At 37.1% G+C, this 20,952-nt stretch overlaps 1 protein-coding gene across 2 annotated transcripts in view; it reads right to left on the bottom strand.

The window, feature by feature from the left end:
* Positions 1-20,952, bottom strand: part of LOC132148891 (E3 ubiquitin-protein ligase SMURF2-like) — a 58,754-nt gene that overhangs the window by 26,459 nt on the left and 11,343 nt on the right. Inside the window, exons 2-4 of one of the 2 annotated variants that reach the window (XM_059557661.1) lie at positions 5,907-5,945; positions 4,675-4,783; positions 328-467 (exon numbers count right to left, since the gene is read on the bottom strand). In XM_059557661.1, the coding sequence (XP_059413644.1) occupies positions 328-467; positions 4,675-4,783; positions 5,907-5,945 (288 nt within the window). The remainder of the gene's footprint in view (positions 1-327; positions 468-4,674; positions 4,784-5,906; positions 5,946-20,952) is intronic. The other variant, XM_059557662.1, reaches the window with a different exon arrangement.

Below are 20,952 nucleotides of genomic sequence, written 5' to 3'. Positions count from 1 at the left end.
CACAAATAACAGGACGTCTTTTACCTGAGACAGACAGTGGCCTTCAGCCAAAGATAGATAGGTCTATATTATTACGTTTAAAAACACTGTTGTTGTGTTTTACTTAAAAGTTGTCTATTCAACACACACAGCCATTACAGTACATACAGTACATACAACCTCTGTGAGCCATTTATACACACACACACACACACACACACACACACACAAGTACACTTGAAATGTGCCGGAGCCAGTTTTACACACAAGTTAGACCTGTGTTTTCTGAGCTAATTATACACACTAACAGACTGTTTCTGAGCCAATCACACACAAATATACACCCACACTCACAGCCTGTGTCCTTGAGTCGGTTAATGGAGTTGGAGAGGAGCCGTACGCATCCCAGGAATCCCGCTCCCTGTTTCTTATGGATCTTCTTGTGGTTCCACACGCTGATGGTGATGGAGTCCGACTTCCCGATATACCTGAACAAATAACAAGAGACGTCACTTCGAGTCAGATTTCTACATTTTCTCTCATGTCTCAAACTCAGACCATATCGGTCTCGAAAGCCCATGGTGTTTGTGTAAAACATGTATTATGAAGCATGATTACACACAGCGGCTCAGAGGAGAAGAACTGTTTTAAGTCGAGCAATGAGGACTTCATTAAAAAACAATGAAGATGGTAAAAATGATGCCAGAAAAATGACACAGAAGACGACAAAGAGGATAACAAGGAAGACGAAAGCACTGAAGATGATTATGAAGACAAGTAACTCTTCAGTAAGATGAAAAATAAATACCAGAGGAAGAAGAAGAGGAAAAAAGAAGATGAAGAGTAGAGAAAAACGACAAAGAAGCACAAGATGACAAGAAAGAGGAAGTAGATGAAAAAGGCAAATAGGAGAAAAGAGGGAAGAACAGGAAAAGACAGAAGATAAAGAGAAACAACAAAGATGAGGGGGAAAAAAAGAGGAAGATGGCAGACTAAGAAGAGGAAGAAGGGCAAGAAGATGACAAAAGTAGGTCAAAATGACACAAGGAAAAGGAAGTTGAGGAAGATGTTGTGGAAGAGGAAGATGACAAAGAGGTGAAAGAATAACAGAGGAGGTCGAGGTAGATGAAGAGGTAGAGGAAGTAGATGAAAATGAAGAAGAGCAAGAGGAAAAAGACAAATGAAGAGGACGTCATTAGAAAGAAGACCACAAAGAGGAGGAGGAAGATGATAATAAAGAAGAGCAAGATGTCAAAGTAGATTGAAAACAATGAAGGTGGCGGTGAGGAAGAGGAAGTAGATGAAGATGAAAATAAGAACAGGAAGGAGTAAGAGTGCAAAGAGAACTGGGTTTGTTTTCACTCCTTAACATATGCCTAGTTTTGTTGGGTTCTTTTAAACAGGGTGAAAACACCTGAACTCTTAATACCTTCAGCAAACCTACCCAAGAAGTTCAAGAACTTTGAGCGATCCCACGCAGTTCTCTTGTTCCCTCACCACCGTATGCATTTCATCAAGTCCTACATAAAACTCAGCTGGTTTGTCCGAATGTTCTGGCATGGCGTTAGACAAAACAAACGATTCGCTTAAACTCTGGGAACAGAAACACCTCCAGAACTGGACATCAAAAGGAGCCAGGCTGTCAAAAAATGTCCAAGCAAAGTCTGAATGCTCTGTCAGCCTGCCAACGGGACAGAATCCCCGGGCAACAGACCTTGTTTGGATGGAAAACCAATCGAAGAGGTAGAGGAGTAGAGAGAGAAAGGGCAGAAAAAGCCGAATACCAATGACTGCATGGATGTTCTCACCAAAATGAGTCCAACCAAACCCAAACAATCAGTGTTGATCTGGAGAACATTTATCAACTGCCTACAGAGCCAAAAACCAGCTCATAGCAGCCCTTATACACAATACTTCAGAGAGTCTTTACGCCAAATTTTACTTTACCAGACGAGAGCTTGTAGCAACAAGTTACTCAACGGGACCAAAAGAAGACAGGACAAAACGAAAGCCAAGACAATATACCGAAACCTGTGCTGTCAAGATAATTATGGTTTAGTGCATTTTCGGTTTCTCTGATAACCCGTCATCGAACCTCAGTGATTGTTTCTGAACTTTCCCAGGAAAAACACCGATTCGGTAAATGGGTTAACAACAAATAGTTATGACAATATATTCCTTTTAAATCTATGTGGCAATATTGGGGAAACTCTTTTGACCAAAACACTCAATTTAACATGTCTGAATACATAGCAAAATATTCAAGTAAAAAGATGCGTCAACGTACACATAAACTAGAGACAAACACACACTCATACTTGTGTGTTAAATTAAAAAAAAAAAAGACTCATTTAAATATCGATTTTCTTTGGGGGTTTTCATTTATTTTTCTAAAATATTAATAGTTTAAAGCAAAACCACTGCACTGAAGTAAGAACACAAGAAATAAGATCACAGCTATTAAAATTAATTGTGACTTCATTTCTGAATTTTACCACCTCAAAACAGTTATACAACATTGACCTTTAAGCAGAAACAAATAAATAAATAAATAATGAAAATGATCAGTTGAAAATGGTTTGAAAATGTACTAATACTACTTTGAGGACCATGACTTCATGCCCCATCACAAATTGATTACAGTACATAGATTTGGATGCTTTAGAAGAGCATAGAGCCTTTATATATGGACAAAGCCATCAGATATAATTGGCATAGTTTTTTTTGGTTATCAGCCAGTGATTCTGTGTTATTCTTAACTATGCACATTAGGAGTTATCTTTCAGTCCAGCATGCAAGCCCTAGGAGGTTTTTAGTCCTGTCAGTCTTTCATCATTAAATGATTTTGACATTCTGCTGGTCCTGACATTCAAGGAAAATAACAAAACTACCAAATAGCTCAATAACCTTTCAACGATGGCGATTTTTCAACTGCGTTCCCTGCCAACGAGGAGACAACCGAATCCCTGTGATGTGCATCATGGGAATCCTAGTTTTATGAACTTATGAGTTCAAAAGCACTTATTAAAACCCAGATGGCGAACAGAAATCCCAAAGTATTTAGGATGTAGGGTTTAAGCTACATCTCCTTGGTTTCTCTTCCCCGCCCATTATTCCGGGTTGCGGGGCAGGCTGTGGAAACGGCGGCCTACTTTCCGCTGACAGACGTGACATGTTTGGCTAACTCGAGAGCCGTCCGGGGGGTGAGGGTTAGTCTACGGTTGCCCTAGCAGCCAAATAAACGGAGACGTGTGCTTCCTTTAGCTGCCGGCTGTCAGCTCAACATGAGAACGGGACAAGTATTGGAAATCTGCTGCCCTTCTTTTTTTTTTTTTTGATCTTTCCTAGCATTTTGGGTTTTTTAATGCTTTGCTTGCTTAAGTTTTGCTTTCGGTCTGTGGGAAAAACGAAAAGCCTGCAGAGAGGGAAAGATTCAATTTTTATTCCATGCTGTGAAATTGTTGATACTCATATTTGGAGATAAAATCTCTTTAAAAATGTAAATAAACCTAGAAGCATACGGTATAACAAAAGGATATGGGATTTTGCACCCATAGAAATCCATCCTGCACAGATAGAGCTGTTGACTCCAGAGAAGGTGACCTAAATCCTCAAAGCATGCTGGGAGCTTTACTGATGGGCTACACTGATCAAGAGATTGGAAGAAATCACACACCACTGGTTCAAGAAAAACCCCTGGGATTTTTTGAAAGTGCATGTTATTATTAATGTATCATTATTTACACACTGTCAAGCCATTCATGATTTTCTTTCTTTTGATGAACATCAAATTTTGAATGGAAATGAAAGATATGTTGAAAATTGGTAATTTTATTGTTGAGCTTAATCAAGGAAAAAACACCATAAAAGTGGTCAACACAAACAGTGTTTGTTGGCGATTTCCCCACCATCGCAGCATTCAAATCTCAACTGCGTAAATTCAAATATACTGTGTGACGTGTCATGCTTGGTTTGCATGTCAGTAATGCTTCCTGAGTGTCACATGCATAATATCCCGAAAGAGACTGGAGGTTAAGACTTGAAATACATTACACAACTCGTATGAACAACTTCTGTAGTGTGTTTTTCTTTTATGCTGCTTGCCTGAAAAGAAAAAGCAAAATACAATAAAAACAAAAAAAAAACAATTCACCATTCCCCCTTTTTTTCTTTTTTTGGTATGGAAAATCATTCTCCAAAATATCTGTTTTTCACAGAAGACTATATACAGATTTGAAAGAACACAATGGCAATAAAATAATGGCAATATTATTTAATGCTTGAATATTCCATGTTATGGATGCATACTAGCTCGTTTTGTTAGTTTTCTTCCTTTTTTTTGTTTTAAACCCAGACTCAAGTGAACCACAATCCATAAACACATTTAAATGTGATGTCAAAACCAGGCTCAATCGCTCTCTGGGTGACTCACGCAGAAAAACGGCCAAAATGAACCCACACATAAGCGTCTAATGATACAGTCTGACACTCTTAAGCTCCTACAGAAAAGAAATACAGCAAAGAAAGCCAAGTCACTAAGACCCAACTGAACAGATGACCACGTGCTTCGAAACAAGGTCTGCTTCTAAATGGTGGTCTTCTGGATTGTGGTTTCTAAACATTACTGTCTCAGAGCTGGGATCAGTGCAAAGGGAAGCAAGGTTTGAATGCAGTCAGACCAGGAAGAGCTCTTACAGGTCATAGTGCTGGTTCCATTTGGGATCCAGCGTGTTCCTCACTGTGTCTGTTGAGTGGCACTGCCCCGAACCGTCCACCACCACCTTAGCGAAGGGGTCTGGCAGTCCTGCAAAATACACAAACGTCGTTTACTTAGACTTCTGAGCAGCAATTGAAGCCAGCATTGAATACAAGATCACCGAGTTTATAATGTGGTTTGAAATTGATTTGAAACCTGAAACCTGCAAATGTTGCAGAGAAGTCAAAAAATATATAACACTCCAATTATTACAGACGGACCTATACTGGAAATGGTGACTATCAAGTAACTTGTTAGATTACTGTGCTACACACACACAATAATAATACTATTTACTGTGCATTCGGAAAGCATTAAGGTCCCTTCATTTGTTGTTACACATTTTGTTATGTTACAGCCGAATGATAAAGTGCTTTAAAATACTTTTATTCTAATTGTATTATTATTGCTACATTTTCTGCTTTTAATGATAGTTCTGAATTCTTTTTGATTACAATTAACTTTTTGATTTTTATTGCCACCTAAGGTATCTTCATGGCAAAAACAATACAATTTTTTATCTTTTATGAGACATGTTAATCTAGTTCTAATCTAAACAAATCTAATATTGGCCATGTATAGATTATCAGCCATTACAGAAGCACGGCCCAGAATTATAATATTAGTTTATCCCAAACAAACACATTTTCCCCAAAAATCTTTTATTTTTTACTTATTTTGATATTGTTGTCTTCATCAATTCAATTGCAGGCTGAGCAGGAAGGGAAATATATTCATGCAGGTTTACAAATAAGAGCAGAGGGATTGTATTCTTCATTTAACCACATACAGTCTGCTAAACCTCATCCCTCATCATTTTGACTCTCTCCTGCTTTTCATCAGTCTTGGCTTGTACCTGTCTCTCTCCCCAGCTCCCAACACTGTCCGTCTCTCTCTTTGATATCTATCTGTTCGGCGATTCAGATTTGGGCTTGGTTGTTTGTGTTCATCAGGGTAGAGAAACCGAGAGCAGTATACATGCGTCTGTCTCCTCGAACTGACCCACATTTCTGGTGTCTCATGGGGGAAGAGCACTTATCTCTCTCTGCACACTTTTAACAGATGAGCCTCCGCTGAAACACTGCTCTGAGATACACTGACAGGAATAGAGCGCTCTCGCAGTCTGTTACCAGACACACTTTCTCAGTATTTATGAAGGTCGGGTACTTACGGAAGAAGTCTTTCTTCACCAGGTTCTTTGCGCAAAGAACTGCAGAGAGAAAAGAGCAAAAAAATTAATTGTTACTTGGACATTTAGAAAAAAAAACAGATTTGTCAAATAAGTTTTAAAACACAGTTGAGTCAGAATGCGATTTTTTATGTACAACTTTTATTGTTTTCCAGTAAATCTCTCAATATCCTTAAAAAAAAAAGATTTATTTAAATTAAACGGCTAATTCAGCCCCCCCCCCCCCCACACAGAATATATATTTTTTATTATTATTTCATACCCCTTTTTATTTAGTTAATAAAAAAATACTTTTTATTTATGCTTTAAACGAGAGAGCAATTTACATTTAGGATAAGAACAATTAGCCTAATTCAAGACATATTCTCTGAAAACAAATACAGACTTAACATCTAACGAAACATGCAATTTTGCTCAATGTAAATGAAAGAAAATGACTAATTCAATGATTTTCTGCGGTGCACAAAATGAGTCCAGGGGGATTTATGTCTCATAACGGCTGACAGCACAGTGATGCATAGATGTGTTTTTAATTTCCGAGTCTTGTATTTTTAGGATCTCAGCGTCAGAGAAAATGTTTAAATCCATAGCACGGCTCTTACGGCGCTCAGCAGTCCCAGATCAAGCTCACAATGTATTAGAGATGCAAAGTAAAAAATAAAAGAAATAAATAAACACCCTCTGATCCACATCCCATCCAACCGCTGGCCTACATTCAGCTTGAAAACAAAAAATGAGGTTCTTTTGACCTCAAACTGGCCTGAGCAATCAGTTAACAACAAGAAATATCAGTTTAAACACTTTTTAAGTTGGAGAACTTGTAGATAATTACAATGAGAAATGAGACTGACAGAGCAAGAAATGCCTGAAGAGGACAAAGATGGAAGTAGGGATGCTAAGCCAATAACCAACAGGGCATTTAAATGATAAAAGTGAATTTAAGCATAATAAACCATATTTAAAAAAATTGAATTTTAAGTGTTTTTTTTTTTTTAGATTAAGAATGCGTTACACAGCAGGAAAAGTTCATCTAAATATAAACACGGGAAAATGAGCCTGAACATTAACAATACAATATCAACAGATATATATGCAATATTGATCAATCAATAAAAAAAAATACCAGGAATCACTAATACAAAATGAAAGAGAGACATAGAGAGATGCGTTATACAGAGAAAGAAAAAAGAACACAAGGACAGACAGGTATTTGAGGGAGAGAGACAATAAACTAAAAATGGAGGACAGACTGCACTAGAAAATGTGACGGCAAGAATGAAGGCCTACTAAAGAGCAGGAGGACAATGTTTGAGGTATTCACACAAAAAAACTAAAGCAGTTCACTCCTCCAGATAGAAGAAAGCTGAGATGGTAGGAATAACTGGAATAATAACCGAGAAAATGTTCATGAGCAGGTGAGCTGCAGACTTCCTGGGAAACACCCATAACTGAGACTGCTACTGATTCTGTCTGTGGCACGACCACGGCTAACCCTCAACTCACACACACATATATATATATATACAACCTAACTTTTAAAAACTGCTTTAGAAATGTAAAAAATTAAAAATGAATCACACCAGTGTGTCAGGAAAAGCGCAGAGACTCGTATGCATGCAGGGTTTGGACAGTTTTAGCAGGTGATGATAGCCACGGTCCGAATCAAGAGACAGGAGGGAGATGGCGAGAGAAAGAGGAGAGGAAGGGATCGGATAAAAAGGAAACATGCTTGCTTCAGTCAAGGAAGAATTTCTCTCTGCAAACATCCCTGGGAATGTTTAACGTTCCAGTGAAACCCTCCTCATCATTCCACCATCTGGAATGTATCTCTCTCTCAGTGTATGGAAGTCTCTCTCTCTCTCTCTCACACACACACACACACACACACACACACACACACCCTCTTCATCCTCACTCAACTCTATTAATTATTGACATTAAGGAACAGAGCCTGAATTAGAGACAAATTCATCGAACTAGAAGCAGAGCATTTATGAACGAGTTTAAAATTTTTTAAAACATGGTTAAAATACGAGTAAAACAACTGATTCATGAGCACAGTAGCATTCAGCATGTGTAGCAACTGCTCTTCTAATAGGCTTGGAGTAGACACTTAACCACTTCAGCTGTTATTTAGATTTTTTGAGAATTAGGCATATGCAATTTTGGACCCACCGGTGGGTCCCCAGAGTTGATGTGGTTAAAGGAATTGCTAAAAATTATCTTCACCCTCAAGATTTAGATGAGTTTGTTTCCTCACAAAATTGGAGAAATGTAGCATTACATCACTTGCTCACCAATGGATCCTCTGCAGTGAATGGGTGCCGTCAGAATGGGAGTCCGAACAGCTGATAAAACATCAATAATCCACATGACTCCAGGTGATCAGTTAACATCCTTGTGAGTTGCTGATTGTTTGTAAGAAACAAATCCATCAATGAGGCGTGACTTCAAACCGCTGCTTCCTCCTAAAATACAAGTCCTCTACCAATAACATTGCTTTCTCCAGTGAAAACCCATCTCGTCTGAATCAGAAGAGAAAAATGCACAGATCAAGCACCATTTACAAGCAAAAACAGTCCAAAACTGTTCTAAATATGCTGCTGGATTTTGATGTAAAAGGACAACAGGAAATGACTGGATTTTGATGTAAAAGGACAACAGGAAATTACTTTTTCGCTGGAGGAAACATTATTATGGATCAAGGACTCATAATGCTTTTTTGATTTCTTTCTAACACAGCTTTAATTGATGGACAGGAGTCGTGTGGATTGCTTGTGGATTATCATGATGTTTTCACATGGAGCAATCGATGTAATGCCAAATTTTCTTGTGATTTCCAAGAGAAACAGGACGTTCAACAAGACAAATTAAGTACAATGCTAATTGATTGGAAAAGTGTATGCTACAAATGAAATAATAGAGCCTGTTAAAGCGGAGCAGTTATAAATAAATAAGAAACTGGTGATGTCATCTGTAAGGAAAGTCATTTAAAAGGTGGAGCAAGTTGCAATTAATTTTAGTGAAACATTTAAAATTTCCTTTGCATAACCTGGACCAAAGTTTACAGTAAGACTGTGTATTAAAGAAAATAAGTAAATTCAAATTTAATTTTGACTATAAATACGGCAACTCCTTTTACAAAAGTCATTCATTGATTGAAGAGGTTCCTAGATCTGGAGCAATGCCAAATTCCCTGAGCGAAATGCACTCAAGTAGTTAACGAAACACACCATCCATCTCACAGCTGAGGAAGTAACAGCACTAGTTGATAAAGCACCATTTCTTGTGGTCTGCCAGTGACAGATCAATAATTCTGTGAGATGTTTAGTGAACTGGCAGTGTGTAATGCAGTCAATCTTCATTCCTACGTATAAGTTTTACCAGCCTGGCTGTGAATCACTCACAAAGTGAAATTCCAACGCATCTGTCCTCTGAGCAACAGCATCTGCTGCTCCACAGATGTTCATTTATGAATAGAGTGATTCACGGCCACTAACACACACTTATCAATTCATCAGACGTAAAACATCAATGCGTGAGCTCATATAAATAGACACAACAGCGCTGTACTGTACTGTCAGCGAACCACTGATAAAATCCTGGCTTAGATTCTGTCAGTGTTTATCTCCTTCCTGTCTCAAAAGTCAACTAAAAAAAGGTTTAACTAGTTTCTGTGATGCTCTTGAAGTTTGCAACACTAGTTTAGTACGTCAGATAACAACAACTACTCAAAACCAACACTGAACACTTGACAGCAATGCTTTCCCTACTGACAGATGGACACAAAGAAAGGAACTCTGTGATGCTTTACTGTGCCTGAACAACTGTTTATTAAAGTAAAAATCTAATTTTATTAAATACTAGGGGTTTGTTTGGCCAAATATTCATGTTTAAAGGGTTTCTCCACCCCAAAATGAACATTTTGTCATAAGTCGTTCCAAACCCATAAAAGCTTTGTAAATTTGGATGAAAACCGGGAGGCTTGAGACTAGGGCTGCACAATTAATTTAATTTCTAATCGCATATTGTTCAAAGCGGCAATTAATCACTCAGTAAAAGTCCACTTAGGCCATCCTTAAAAATATTTTGGTTTGCAGTAACAGTAATTTTTTTTTTTTAAAGGGTCGGTAGGTCGGTCTATATATTTTTTTTCAAGTTTCAATGTAAAAAAAAAAAGTAAATTTTTGTGATTGTGATGACGTAGGTATGAATTTAAACAAATTAGCATATCGTGACGTCACTGACTGGGTCTTCAACCCGTGCCTTCGGGCGCATCATTGCAAACCTCATTTTGATGCAGGCTATATAGACCACAAACAAATTTAAATCTTTGTCAAAAACATGTTTATTGCATGAATTTCAGGTGAGAAGAAAAAAAAAGAGGTACTGTTTTACTTGCATCCACCGCTACGTGTCAATGCAACCTACAAATGAGAGACCGTTCATTGTAAAATCGATTTTGCATGTCTAAAGTTTTATACGGCAAATAACACCAAATATAGGTGAATCCATGGACAACAGGCAGGAGGAATGTAAAGATTCAATATATTGGTAAAGACCAATATTTCTGATGATTTATTGGCGTGAAGTAACGTGCACAATGACAAACAGGAGTGCAACATTTTCGAAAAACAATAAGCAGAGTGGACTGCCATAATGCAAAACATTTACTGCAGGCTTCAACATGGCTGTTTACGATTAAGTTCCAACAACAACAAATCGTATAGGCGATTTTCTAGGGCTGTCAAAAAAAATAGTTTTTCGAATATTCGTCGAATTTAAAATAAAAATCCACATTCGAATGCAAAAACGTTGCATTTCGAATTTTAGGTGTGCATTAAGGAAGCTGCTTTATGAGCCCCGGTACTTTACAGTCCGTGTTCCATTCAATCTCGCCGCGCGCACAGCCGTGTCTACACAACTTTCAAAGGCGGACGAGCTCGACACGCAGTAGCTGCTGTCTCATCTTTCACCTCGTGTACGCGCACCGATGACGAAAAGTACATAATGCGGACAGTGTGCGGACGGCCGAAATATACTTGATCTTTATCAGTGGTGCACGAGATGCGATGACGATGTATGTGGCATTGCATTATAAGGTTATGTTAGCCTATCCAGTTGAAGCCACTACAAAAAAATAAAAATAAGAGAGAGAGAGAACATCAATGTGGAGAAGATCTTGTTTACATCAAAATTGAAACCAAGCCGTTCGCATATTTCACGCATTTTCTAGAGGGACACCGTTGGACTCGCGTCTCGCACAAGAAGACATGTAAAATTAATGTATTTAATTTAATTTTCTAAAAATATCTCGAGACTTTATGTTGGGTTTTTGTTCCCCATCCCACTGCATCTCATGTTTTTAAATGAAAAAAATTTATTGTGTGACTGGTTTTCCGCCCTTTTTATTTATTTAACAATGCATGCATACATGACGCTGTTTATAGTTCTTTAAGCAACTTAATTAATAATAATCGGTTCATAAACATTATTTTAAATATTATGTTTTTTGTTCACAGTCATGTATTCTAATGCTTTGAATAAACGTGCAGTAATATTTTGCTCGATGCGCTATCTTGAGGCCTCAGAAGAGAAGCAAAAACTTTTCTTCACCCTAACTGAAATTATGCATTTTAAATTTGAATACAATTCGAATTTTGATCATACTTAAGTAAAAAAATTCGAATTGAGTTTTTCAGCTATTTTGACAGCCCTAGGCGATTCTAGCCCGAATCTGTATCTGTATGCATGAGACTGGCTGAATACCGGCAGAATTCACATTTCTGTTGTAAAAAGAGAAACATTGTGCAGAAGTACTCTTTGCTGTTATGCATATGTGTGTCCTGGCTAAATAGAAAACTAAAGGGTGCCCAAGCTGCAGTTGCTCTATGACGCCTGATTAAAAAATAGAAGAAAAAATAAATAAAAACCTGGACGCGCTCCGAGAGAAGGTCGTTAAAATCAATTTCATATTTTCGTTTTCGAAGCTTGTGTTGGTTGATTCGTGCTTGATTCGTGCAATAGATTTTCGAACATAAAAGTGACAGTCGACACGGTCACTGTTTTAGACTATAGGAGAAGGGATGGGAAAAGATCTGGGCACAGTTTTTCCAGAACTTCGTGCCAAGTTAAAGCGGTGTCGAGCTGTTTTAATGCATTTTTTTTAGATGTATTATGGTGCCCGAACCCGTATGGCTTTGAACAGAGACCGGGAACATTTTATTTACTGCAGCCGCAGCCATCATTACCAAGCGCGAACCGTTGACTCTGACTGAGGGTATAAGACGAACTATGGAGACGAAGCGAACGCACAGGACATAGTGTGACATCCGTTAACCAATAGTGTAAACATAGATGACGACACGGGGTTTTTTTTTTTTAATTAAAGAAGATAGCCTTCATTTGTATGTAGGCCTAGGCAATTTATATATTTACAATACTTAAATATAATTGATAGTATTTTATTGCTTTTGTATTAGTTGTTTGAAGAGTAAAAAAAATTGGTCGGTCTTAACGCAAATTTACAATCGAAAAGTCGGTCGGACTAAAAGCAAAAAAAAAATAAAAAATTGATTCGGTGCTAAATTGACAGGGTCGGTCGGGTTACGGCAAACAAGAATATTTTTAAGGGTGGCCTTATGTTAATCTGTGTGCTTAAGATGCGTTTTTTTCTTTCAACATGTTATCTTTAGGGTTTTTCCCGTTATTTTAATTTTAGTATAACATTAATTTAAAGAAGAAACCAATCTGTTGTATAGTTGACAATTGAGGCTTAAAATGATAGAAAAGTTAAGTTAGTGTTTTCAGCTTGTTTATTTTCATATAAAAATACGGCATGCAGTTGTATCAAACAATGGTATAAACATCATTCAGTGTAAATTGTGATAATCTTAACTAATAAATCACAATTACAATTTCAAGGAATAATAGACAATTAGGATTTCTGTCATAATCGTGCAGCCCTACAATAAATTGCACTGTCAAGGTCCAGAAAAGTATGAAAGACATCGTCAGAATAGTCCATCTGCCAACAGTGGTTCAACCGTAACATTACGAAGCAACGAGAATGTCTTTCATACTTTTCTGGACCTTGACAGTGTAATTTACTTGGCAGTCAATGGGACAGTCACAAGCCTCCCGGTTTTCAATCCAAAATATCTTAAATTGTGTTCAGAAGACGAACAAAGCTTTTAAGGATGGGACAAGTCAATTCGACTTCAAGAAACTAGCGACAGCAAAACTAACACGTGCGTTCTGATCATGCATAAGAAGAATTAACTATCTATATCAGCAGCTATCAATAGTATATATTCGTCATTCAAAAGGAGAAACCTAAACCAAGATATGAGATAAACGCAGATATACAAAACATTAACAAAGCAGCGCGTTCTTATTTTGAATAGCAATAATGTTGTTAACTTTAATCTTTTTAAGCAGGTGATGTGCACATGCTTGTTTTCATCACTTTCACTTTAATTTTTGGGCAATGACTCGTTCTCTAAACTGAACATCCAATCAGAGCTCTCACCCATGCTGACCGCCCAACACCAATTCAAGATGTTAAATTGGGCAAATTGCCACTGACGTGAGCCTGACAAAAGCCGATGAGTGGAACACAACAAACAAACTACCCGACTGTCGCTCGCCGTCAACCCGTCGGCTTGGTGTGTCCCGGCCTTTACGGGTTTGGAATGACATGGGGGTAAGTGATTAATGACAAAACTTTCATTTTGGGGTGGAGTAACAGACAGGCCGATATATCGGCCTGTCTGTCTAATAATCAGATAGAATGGTTAAACAAAGGAATTAATGTATTCAAAAAGTATTATAATGATTGCTTTTATATTATTAGTAACAGAAAGGCAAACATTATAATACTTTCTCGTTTGCCATCAGCGTTAAGCAAATACGCATTTATATAATTTAAACAAATCTATGAATGACTAATGAATATTTAATTTCACATTGCAAACTTAGTTGAATCCAGCTCTTGTGAAGTGTGTATGTGTATCCAGCATGATCATGTGTTCTCCGTGTCAGTGTGAATTGAATGCTTTAAACTTTAAACTCATGATTTCAAGATGCACTTTCTGCATTTGCCCACTGTCATATTCAAGTAATTTTCTCTGTGTGCTGTATGTAAAATGAGTGTTACCCTTGCTTTATTTGAAAAATATTATTCCTAATGCACACAAACTTCCCAGAATACTGAGTGCCCTGTTGTTTACAGTTTACTTCCTTTTTTCCCCACAAATATTTATTTATTGGTGAAAAATACTTTGTCATCTAATGCATGTTAATTTTACACATTTTTTAATCCATTGTCAAATGTTTTCAAATTTCTTAAATATTCATTTTAAATTTAATTAAAATGATATCGGCTTTTTTTCAGTCATTTGTGAGGACAGGACAAGTATATTTTATAGCCAAAGAAATACTTTTGAACTGAACATAAACAAAATATATTTAAAATCTATTTCAGTGACACTTCACAATAAGGCTCAGTTTGTCAACACGAGTTAATGTATCTTGAAATAACTTCAAACAAAATTAAAGCATTAAATTAATCTCAATTGTACAAATGTAAGTAAATAAAAAAATTTACAATGAAAGTTTATTTATATAGTGACAACCTAAATGCTGTTTAAAAAAAAAACAAAAAAAAAACAAAAAGTGTTGCTACAGTATAATACATGGAGCAATAATTATAGTAATCGTTGTCTTGCCAAACACCATTTAAAAAAGGCCATTAAATGAATATATACCCATGGTAATGTCTCACAAAACATCGTAAAGAGCCAACATGCAGTGATAAAATTTAAATTGAGCTGCAGCTTCAGGTTTCCCACAGTTCTTGGATAGATGATTAGGGTACTTGATGTAACTGACTCACTAAATAAGACAAAGCCATTTTCAGATTCATTTTCAACTTGGCAGGAGTCAGACAGCTCTATTTGTTCTCCTTGGTCCAGCTCTGTGTGGCTTTGTGTGTGTGTGTGTGTGTGTGCTTGGGCAAGATAGTAGGTAATTTAGGCTGTAGAAGCAAAGAGTAGTGGTCTGAGGTGGACAGAGAGCAGTCTGGTACCGGGAAAAGGAAGTGACATGGTCAGTACGAGCATACATCGCTCTGTCCTCTGCCCATTAAGGGGTCTAGAAGAGCTGGACAAAGTGGCTTCAATGTGTGCCTTTTTTTACATCAAGTATGGCTGGAAGATGAAGATCTCAAGACCTCAATTGCGAGACACAGAGAGTGAGGAAAAAAAAACAAGAAAGCATTAATGAAACAAAGGCAGAAAAACAAACGTGCACGGATCGACATCGAGAAGCAGTGTGAAAATAGCTGAGGTGCACAAGAGCCGCTCTTCTGCGGAGACTTCTGGAAAAGTAACTACTTTGTAAAGGGCCTCGTTCCCACAGACGACGAGCTTCCAGCTCTACAGGATGCATACATTATCATTCACATGACACGTGGCCCTTTACTTCCATTCTGCTTTTCTTTTTCTATGTCATGTTCGTGCATTCTTGTTCTCTGAATCACATGCATACTCTGTAAGTGGCGAAAGAACTGCTTTTTTTAATGTTTTATCTTCTTTCAAGTAGTCTTGGAATTAGACAAAAGCAAACGTGATGCGGAAAACCAATTTTAACGAAGCCCAAATGTGACAACAAAACGTGTAGATAGGAAACCATCATGCTGTGAAGATTTCTGCCAGAGAAACTCTTTGAGATGGTTCCTATGTCCAAGTATCTCATCTAAACAACTTAAACACGAGTGAAAAACAGGACGTACTCAACGGTTTTGACTTTAATCCATATAACAAGTCATCAGGTAGAACAGGAGCTCAAAATAGCATTGAAGTTTAGATGCTATCACTCTTCATGTCTTGTGCATTGGACTCCTCGTCAATGACTAGGCAATTTCCTGTCAAGCCGATCACAGCTTTCTTTGGAAAAAGAAGACAATGGAGTTTATCACACACATGGGGCAGCACATCAACATTTTATTGGTCATGCTGGGAGTCTGGTGTCATGCTTTCCATGAATACATTACAAAAACAAGAGAGAAGAAAAGAGAAGAGGTGAAGTGGATATGATTGGACCCGTCGCTTGAGCAAAAACACAAATCTTAGCTGTGAAAAACACTTTTGTATACTGTCAAAACACACCAATCATGCCAGCTATGGCTCAATGGTCACCGTTGTCAGCTAATACTGACAATTCACTTTGTGAAGAGAATTTACCATACTACAATCCACCAAATCCCACCTTTCCTTTGAGAAGTGTTCCTCAAAGGTTTACAAAGCTCAACTACTAACAAGCTCAAATGGTTTAGTGTGATGTAAGATTGTCCTGTAATTACCGTTTGATGAAAAACTGACCTTCCATCAACTACAGGGACAAAAAGATGGACTGTCTTCAACAGAAAGCAACAAGAAAATGGAAGGCCATGATATTTTTTGTCTTCCATGCTACGACTGTGTCAGGGCCTGAATTTAGTTTTTTGTTTCTCAACTGTTTACATTCACTTAATAGCCTATATAGTGACCATGTTTAGTATAAATTGACTGTTTACATTAATATTCATCAACACGGTCATTTTTACATTATTTTGTATGTATTTGGCTGTTTATGGACAATAAGGCGCAACACAACTTTATTCTGTAGTCACACAGAGAGCGTCCAAGTACTGAATTGAGTATTTGAATGTTAAAAATTGTAATGTGCAAATGATACATTCCATAATCTGTCCCGAGCATCTTTCGCACAGAAATATTTCCTGGAATTTCTCGAGTTACAAGGACGGAAACTGCAATTTATGCGCAATCACGCGTCGAATACACATGTATTAATTTTTGTATTTTTCAGATTATATTTAATATATATTGTATAACACATTATACAATACATATCTGCGTGTTTGTGTCACTAGCATACAGAAGCATACAGAAGCTAACAAACATGGACTAAAAGCCACAAAGCTACTATTTTGTTTTCATGGGGTCTTTTGTAGTGGAACAAAATGGATGTCTGACTGAACGTTTGCCTTATTGAATGGTCTGCTCACGAGTTCATCCATGACTTTCTGAATGTATAATCCAGTCACTCCAGTCCAAACAGGCTGAGGCATCTCACTGGAATGCAGGCCTACTTCCTCCTTGTCTCTCTCTCTCTTAAACCACTTCCCCTCGCACTATCTGCGGAGCGGCCCAGCCTTGCCCTGCCCGTCTGCAGCCATGTTTGTCTCCAGGTCTAGGGCCACACGCCCTTGTTCGCAGCATTGTTCGTCTGTAAACAAAAACCTTCCTTTTTCTCCGCACCTCCTTCCTACTTCGTTTCTTAAAACAGTACAGGAAAGACGACGGAGGAAAGGAGAGAAGGGTGGAGAGGTCGTCTCGTTGTTAGTGGAGAGCTAGGTGTAATCTCGAATTCGTTTCCTGCTACCACACTCTCCGGTTTCCCCCCTTTCATGATTTTCGTGAGTAAGGAAGGATTTAGTTTTACTTTCTCACTCACTGGATTGGTATCTCATTCATTAGGGCCATTTCTTGGCATCCTGTTTGGCCGAGCTCAAATCTGAGTCAAGATGTGCGCTTATCAACGGGGAACTCAGTGACCAATCGAGATACTGTTATCATAAGTGCTACAGGAGGCACAAAAATACATTATCGGATTGGATCGTAGTTCTGAAATCCATTTTACACCAACTTCTTTACAGTGCCAAAGGTCAATCTCTTAGTCAGAGGTCTGAGAGACCACTTAGTCACAAATTGAAGGCCACATAAGACTGAAAGAGACTTAAGGACCATCAATGGCTATCCCAGAATTCCTCTGTGGTTTCTATCTCAGACTATGAATCAGTTCTTTCAGGCTGCAAATCAAGCGATATTGAAAGCTTGCTTAAAAGGAGAACATTTTCACCTTTAGTACTTAATTCACTTGGAGGAAAAGTGTCTGAATCAAGCACATTTACCTTTGACAAGTCAATCAAAATTATAATTTACTGACAGAGTGACAAAAAAGCAGAAATGCACCATAAATTGTGGTTTAACTGTAGAGAAGTAAATCAATATTAAAAATTACAGTCACAAATAGGTTTACTGCAACAACATAACCTTCCTGCAATGCTTTCAATCACCAGTGCAACCCTCTACGTACACCTTGGCAATATAATAGCCATTGGCTAGTATAAAATTTTGTTTACTCGCTGATTCTTTAGTAATTAGAATTAAGACTTGTTAACCATGTATGAATACATAACTGTCGTTTTAACTGAACTTAGGACTGGTGGTAATACGTAAAATATTGATGGACATTCAGCGTTTATGTAAACAAAGGGTAAAAAAACAAAATAATACTGATAAGATAATACTATAAATTGTACTACTAATACAAATATAAAACGCACTATGGATTAATGAGCTGCTAAGTTGATGAATATTCATCATGTTGTCTGCGTTAGCTTGAACTGATTTGCTGAAATCAAAATAGGGACAGTAAGAGATGAGCGCCAACCAATGAGATTGCTGTCTGCATCTTAGCTCCACCCACTACCAGAGCAACCGGCGTATCTTATGCTTGTTCTTAAAAGCTGAAGATTTCCACATGAACTTCATAACTTTGACAGGAAAATACAACAAAGAATATGGTTTACATGTAGCTTGTCAATTCTGCATGGTATGTAAGACTCTCTCTCTCAGTCTTTGTGAGTGTGAGAAATAGCTCTCTCAGCAAATTGACGGGGAGTCGTGCGCCATCAAACTAGAGTTTATGGTACGTCAAATACAGGTACGCTGCGCATTCATTGAAATGAACTGAAAAATAGCACAGACCGCTTAACAGAGAGAGAAAAACTGTAGTGCTCCTTTTTTATAAGAATTTATAAGCCAATGGCTAATAGGGCTGAGACGATTAGTTGACAACGTTGACAAAAAAAAAATTTGTTGACAAATATTTTTGTTGAGTAGTTGTTTGATCTAATATGACCAAGTTTAAGACCCTGCAATAACGTTTGAACAGTATAACGCAAGACTGTAATGCAGCCCTCCCGGATGCAATTCAATAGAAGACAGCACTTCAGAGCAAACTAGTTATGGGACGTTTGAATCATTTTACTGACTCTGGGAAAAAATATTTAATTAAAGTGATAGCTAGGCTTGCAGAGATCAAAACTTGATCTAGTTTAGGACTGTTTTGATTACATAACCCGATAAGGTATTTTAACAGAGATTATGTTGTGAATAAAATTCCAAAAATAAAATGCCTTATCACTTACCTTTATTTTGTTTCTTATCCATATGACTTACAAAAGGAGATGCCAGGAAGAATGATGTCATTTAGTGACTTTTTCATATAGTGAAATAAATGGTGAATGAGAAATTCTCTGTCGGTCATCTCATTTTGTATCAAATTTTTATTTGTATAAATTAATTGTATAATAATTGTGATTACAAATAATGATTTTCAAAAGCTGAAGTGATTACCTATATTTATTTGTTAGAATATCATAACTCAATATTTTAACTAATTGCAAAAGCTAAATAATCAAAGTCCAAACAGATTGAGTAAAATAATTGACGATTAGTTGGTTAATCGTACTAATAATCGTTAGATTAATCGATTATTAAAATAATCGTTTGTTGCAGTCCTAATGGCTAAGAGAGGAAATCATTTAGTCGCTCATAGTGAAGATTTTGTCACATATGCGTGATTTAACTGCATTTTAGAGGGCTACAAAAATTTATGAATCACAAAAAATAATCAATTTATGAATAAAAAAAGTTGAGTTGACAAAATTAAGACACAAACTGTCTTAAAAGGGAAACGTTTACACTTTAGTTGAAGTGAAACCAAACAAAATCCACAAAACATTATTGGAGGTGTACAAAAAAAATATATATAATAATAAATTGCCTGTTTGTTCACACTCAGGTTGAATGAAAATTTAAGCATAGTTACCTAATGATTAACTTGATGACCTAAAATAATGAAGGTATGGAGGATGTTTCATCTAATCACAGCAGGGTGGATTTAATCAAATTTAACACTAAATCCACCCAACCCAGAGCAATGCCCTTTGGCTGCTGTTATGGTATTAATGAAAAACAAACTGCTTTGGAAAATGTTCTGAAGTGCAAAGGTAGGGCCCTATGATTTCTGTGATGTAGAAAACACAGACGGAACCGTGGAATCCAGTCATAAAAACGGAATTCACAATTTAACATGGAAAGTGTGAGTCGGTAATTTGAAATAAGGTGAAAAAAACCCAAAAACAAACAAAAAAATAAAATTATTTATTGTTGTTTCCTGTAGCTGTATGCCTTCTGGCTACAACCACAAATATAAAACATCATTACTGTATTTGTATTACTGTAAGGATATGTTTAGGGATGTGGTAGGTGTAGACGTTAATAAACCAGAACTTTACAGGTAGCATTTTTCATTGTCGAACTGTACTAGCCACTGTTTTAATGGGAGGTAGCACAATTTGAAAGGGTAGGACAAGTGGACAGAACAGGATTGGCACTTATTCCACAACAAATTGCTGTTAACAAGTCGATAACCTAGTTGCGAAAATTTTACTTTTGTCTTACCTAATGTAAGAAGCCTTTTCCCTTGTACCTGACTGTGATGCACACAATTCTCCTCGCCAAGAAAGTTCTATCCGTGTTATTACTCTCTTGCCAATTTAAATGCTTAATCCACTCATTATTCCAGCTTCAAAAGTCCACAGTTTTGCATTTTTTGTATCTCGAGTCAACTTGTCTAATAACCTAGACTGTTTGCCCATTTGGATTATAATAACGATTTCTCGTCCAGTGACATGGTTGCTGACGTTAGCTTTATTCATTTGCTTTAATCTCTGTGCTCTCTGAGCCAAGATATATATATATATATATATATATATATATATAAACACAACAAGATAGTTCGTTTATAATATTATTATAAGAATAGGAGATGGTATGGAAGCCCCCACCTTCTAAATATTGTCAAAGGTAAAGTCATTGCATTGGGGTTATTTTTC

Source organism: Carassius carassius, chromosome 9, assembly GCF_963082965.1.
Source record: "Carassius carassius chromosome 9, fCarCar2.1, whole genome shotgun sequence".
Classification (NCBI taxonomy): domain Eukaryota; kingdom Metazoa; phylum Chordata; class Actinopteri; order Cypriniformes; family Cyprinidae; genus Carassius; species Carassius carassius.
The sequence above is the reverse complement of the archived record's forward strand: the minus strand, read 5'-3'. Positions and strand labels throughout refer to the sequence as shown.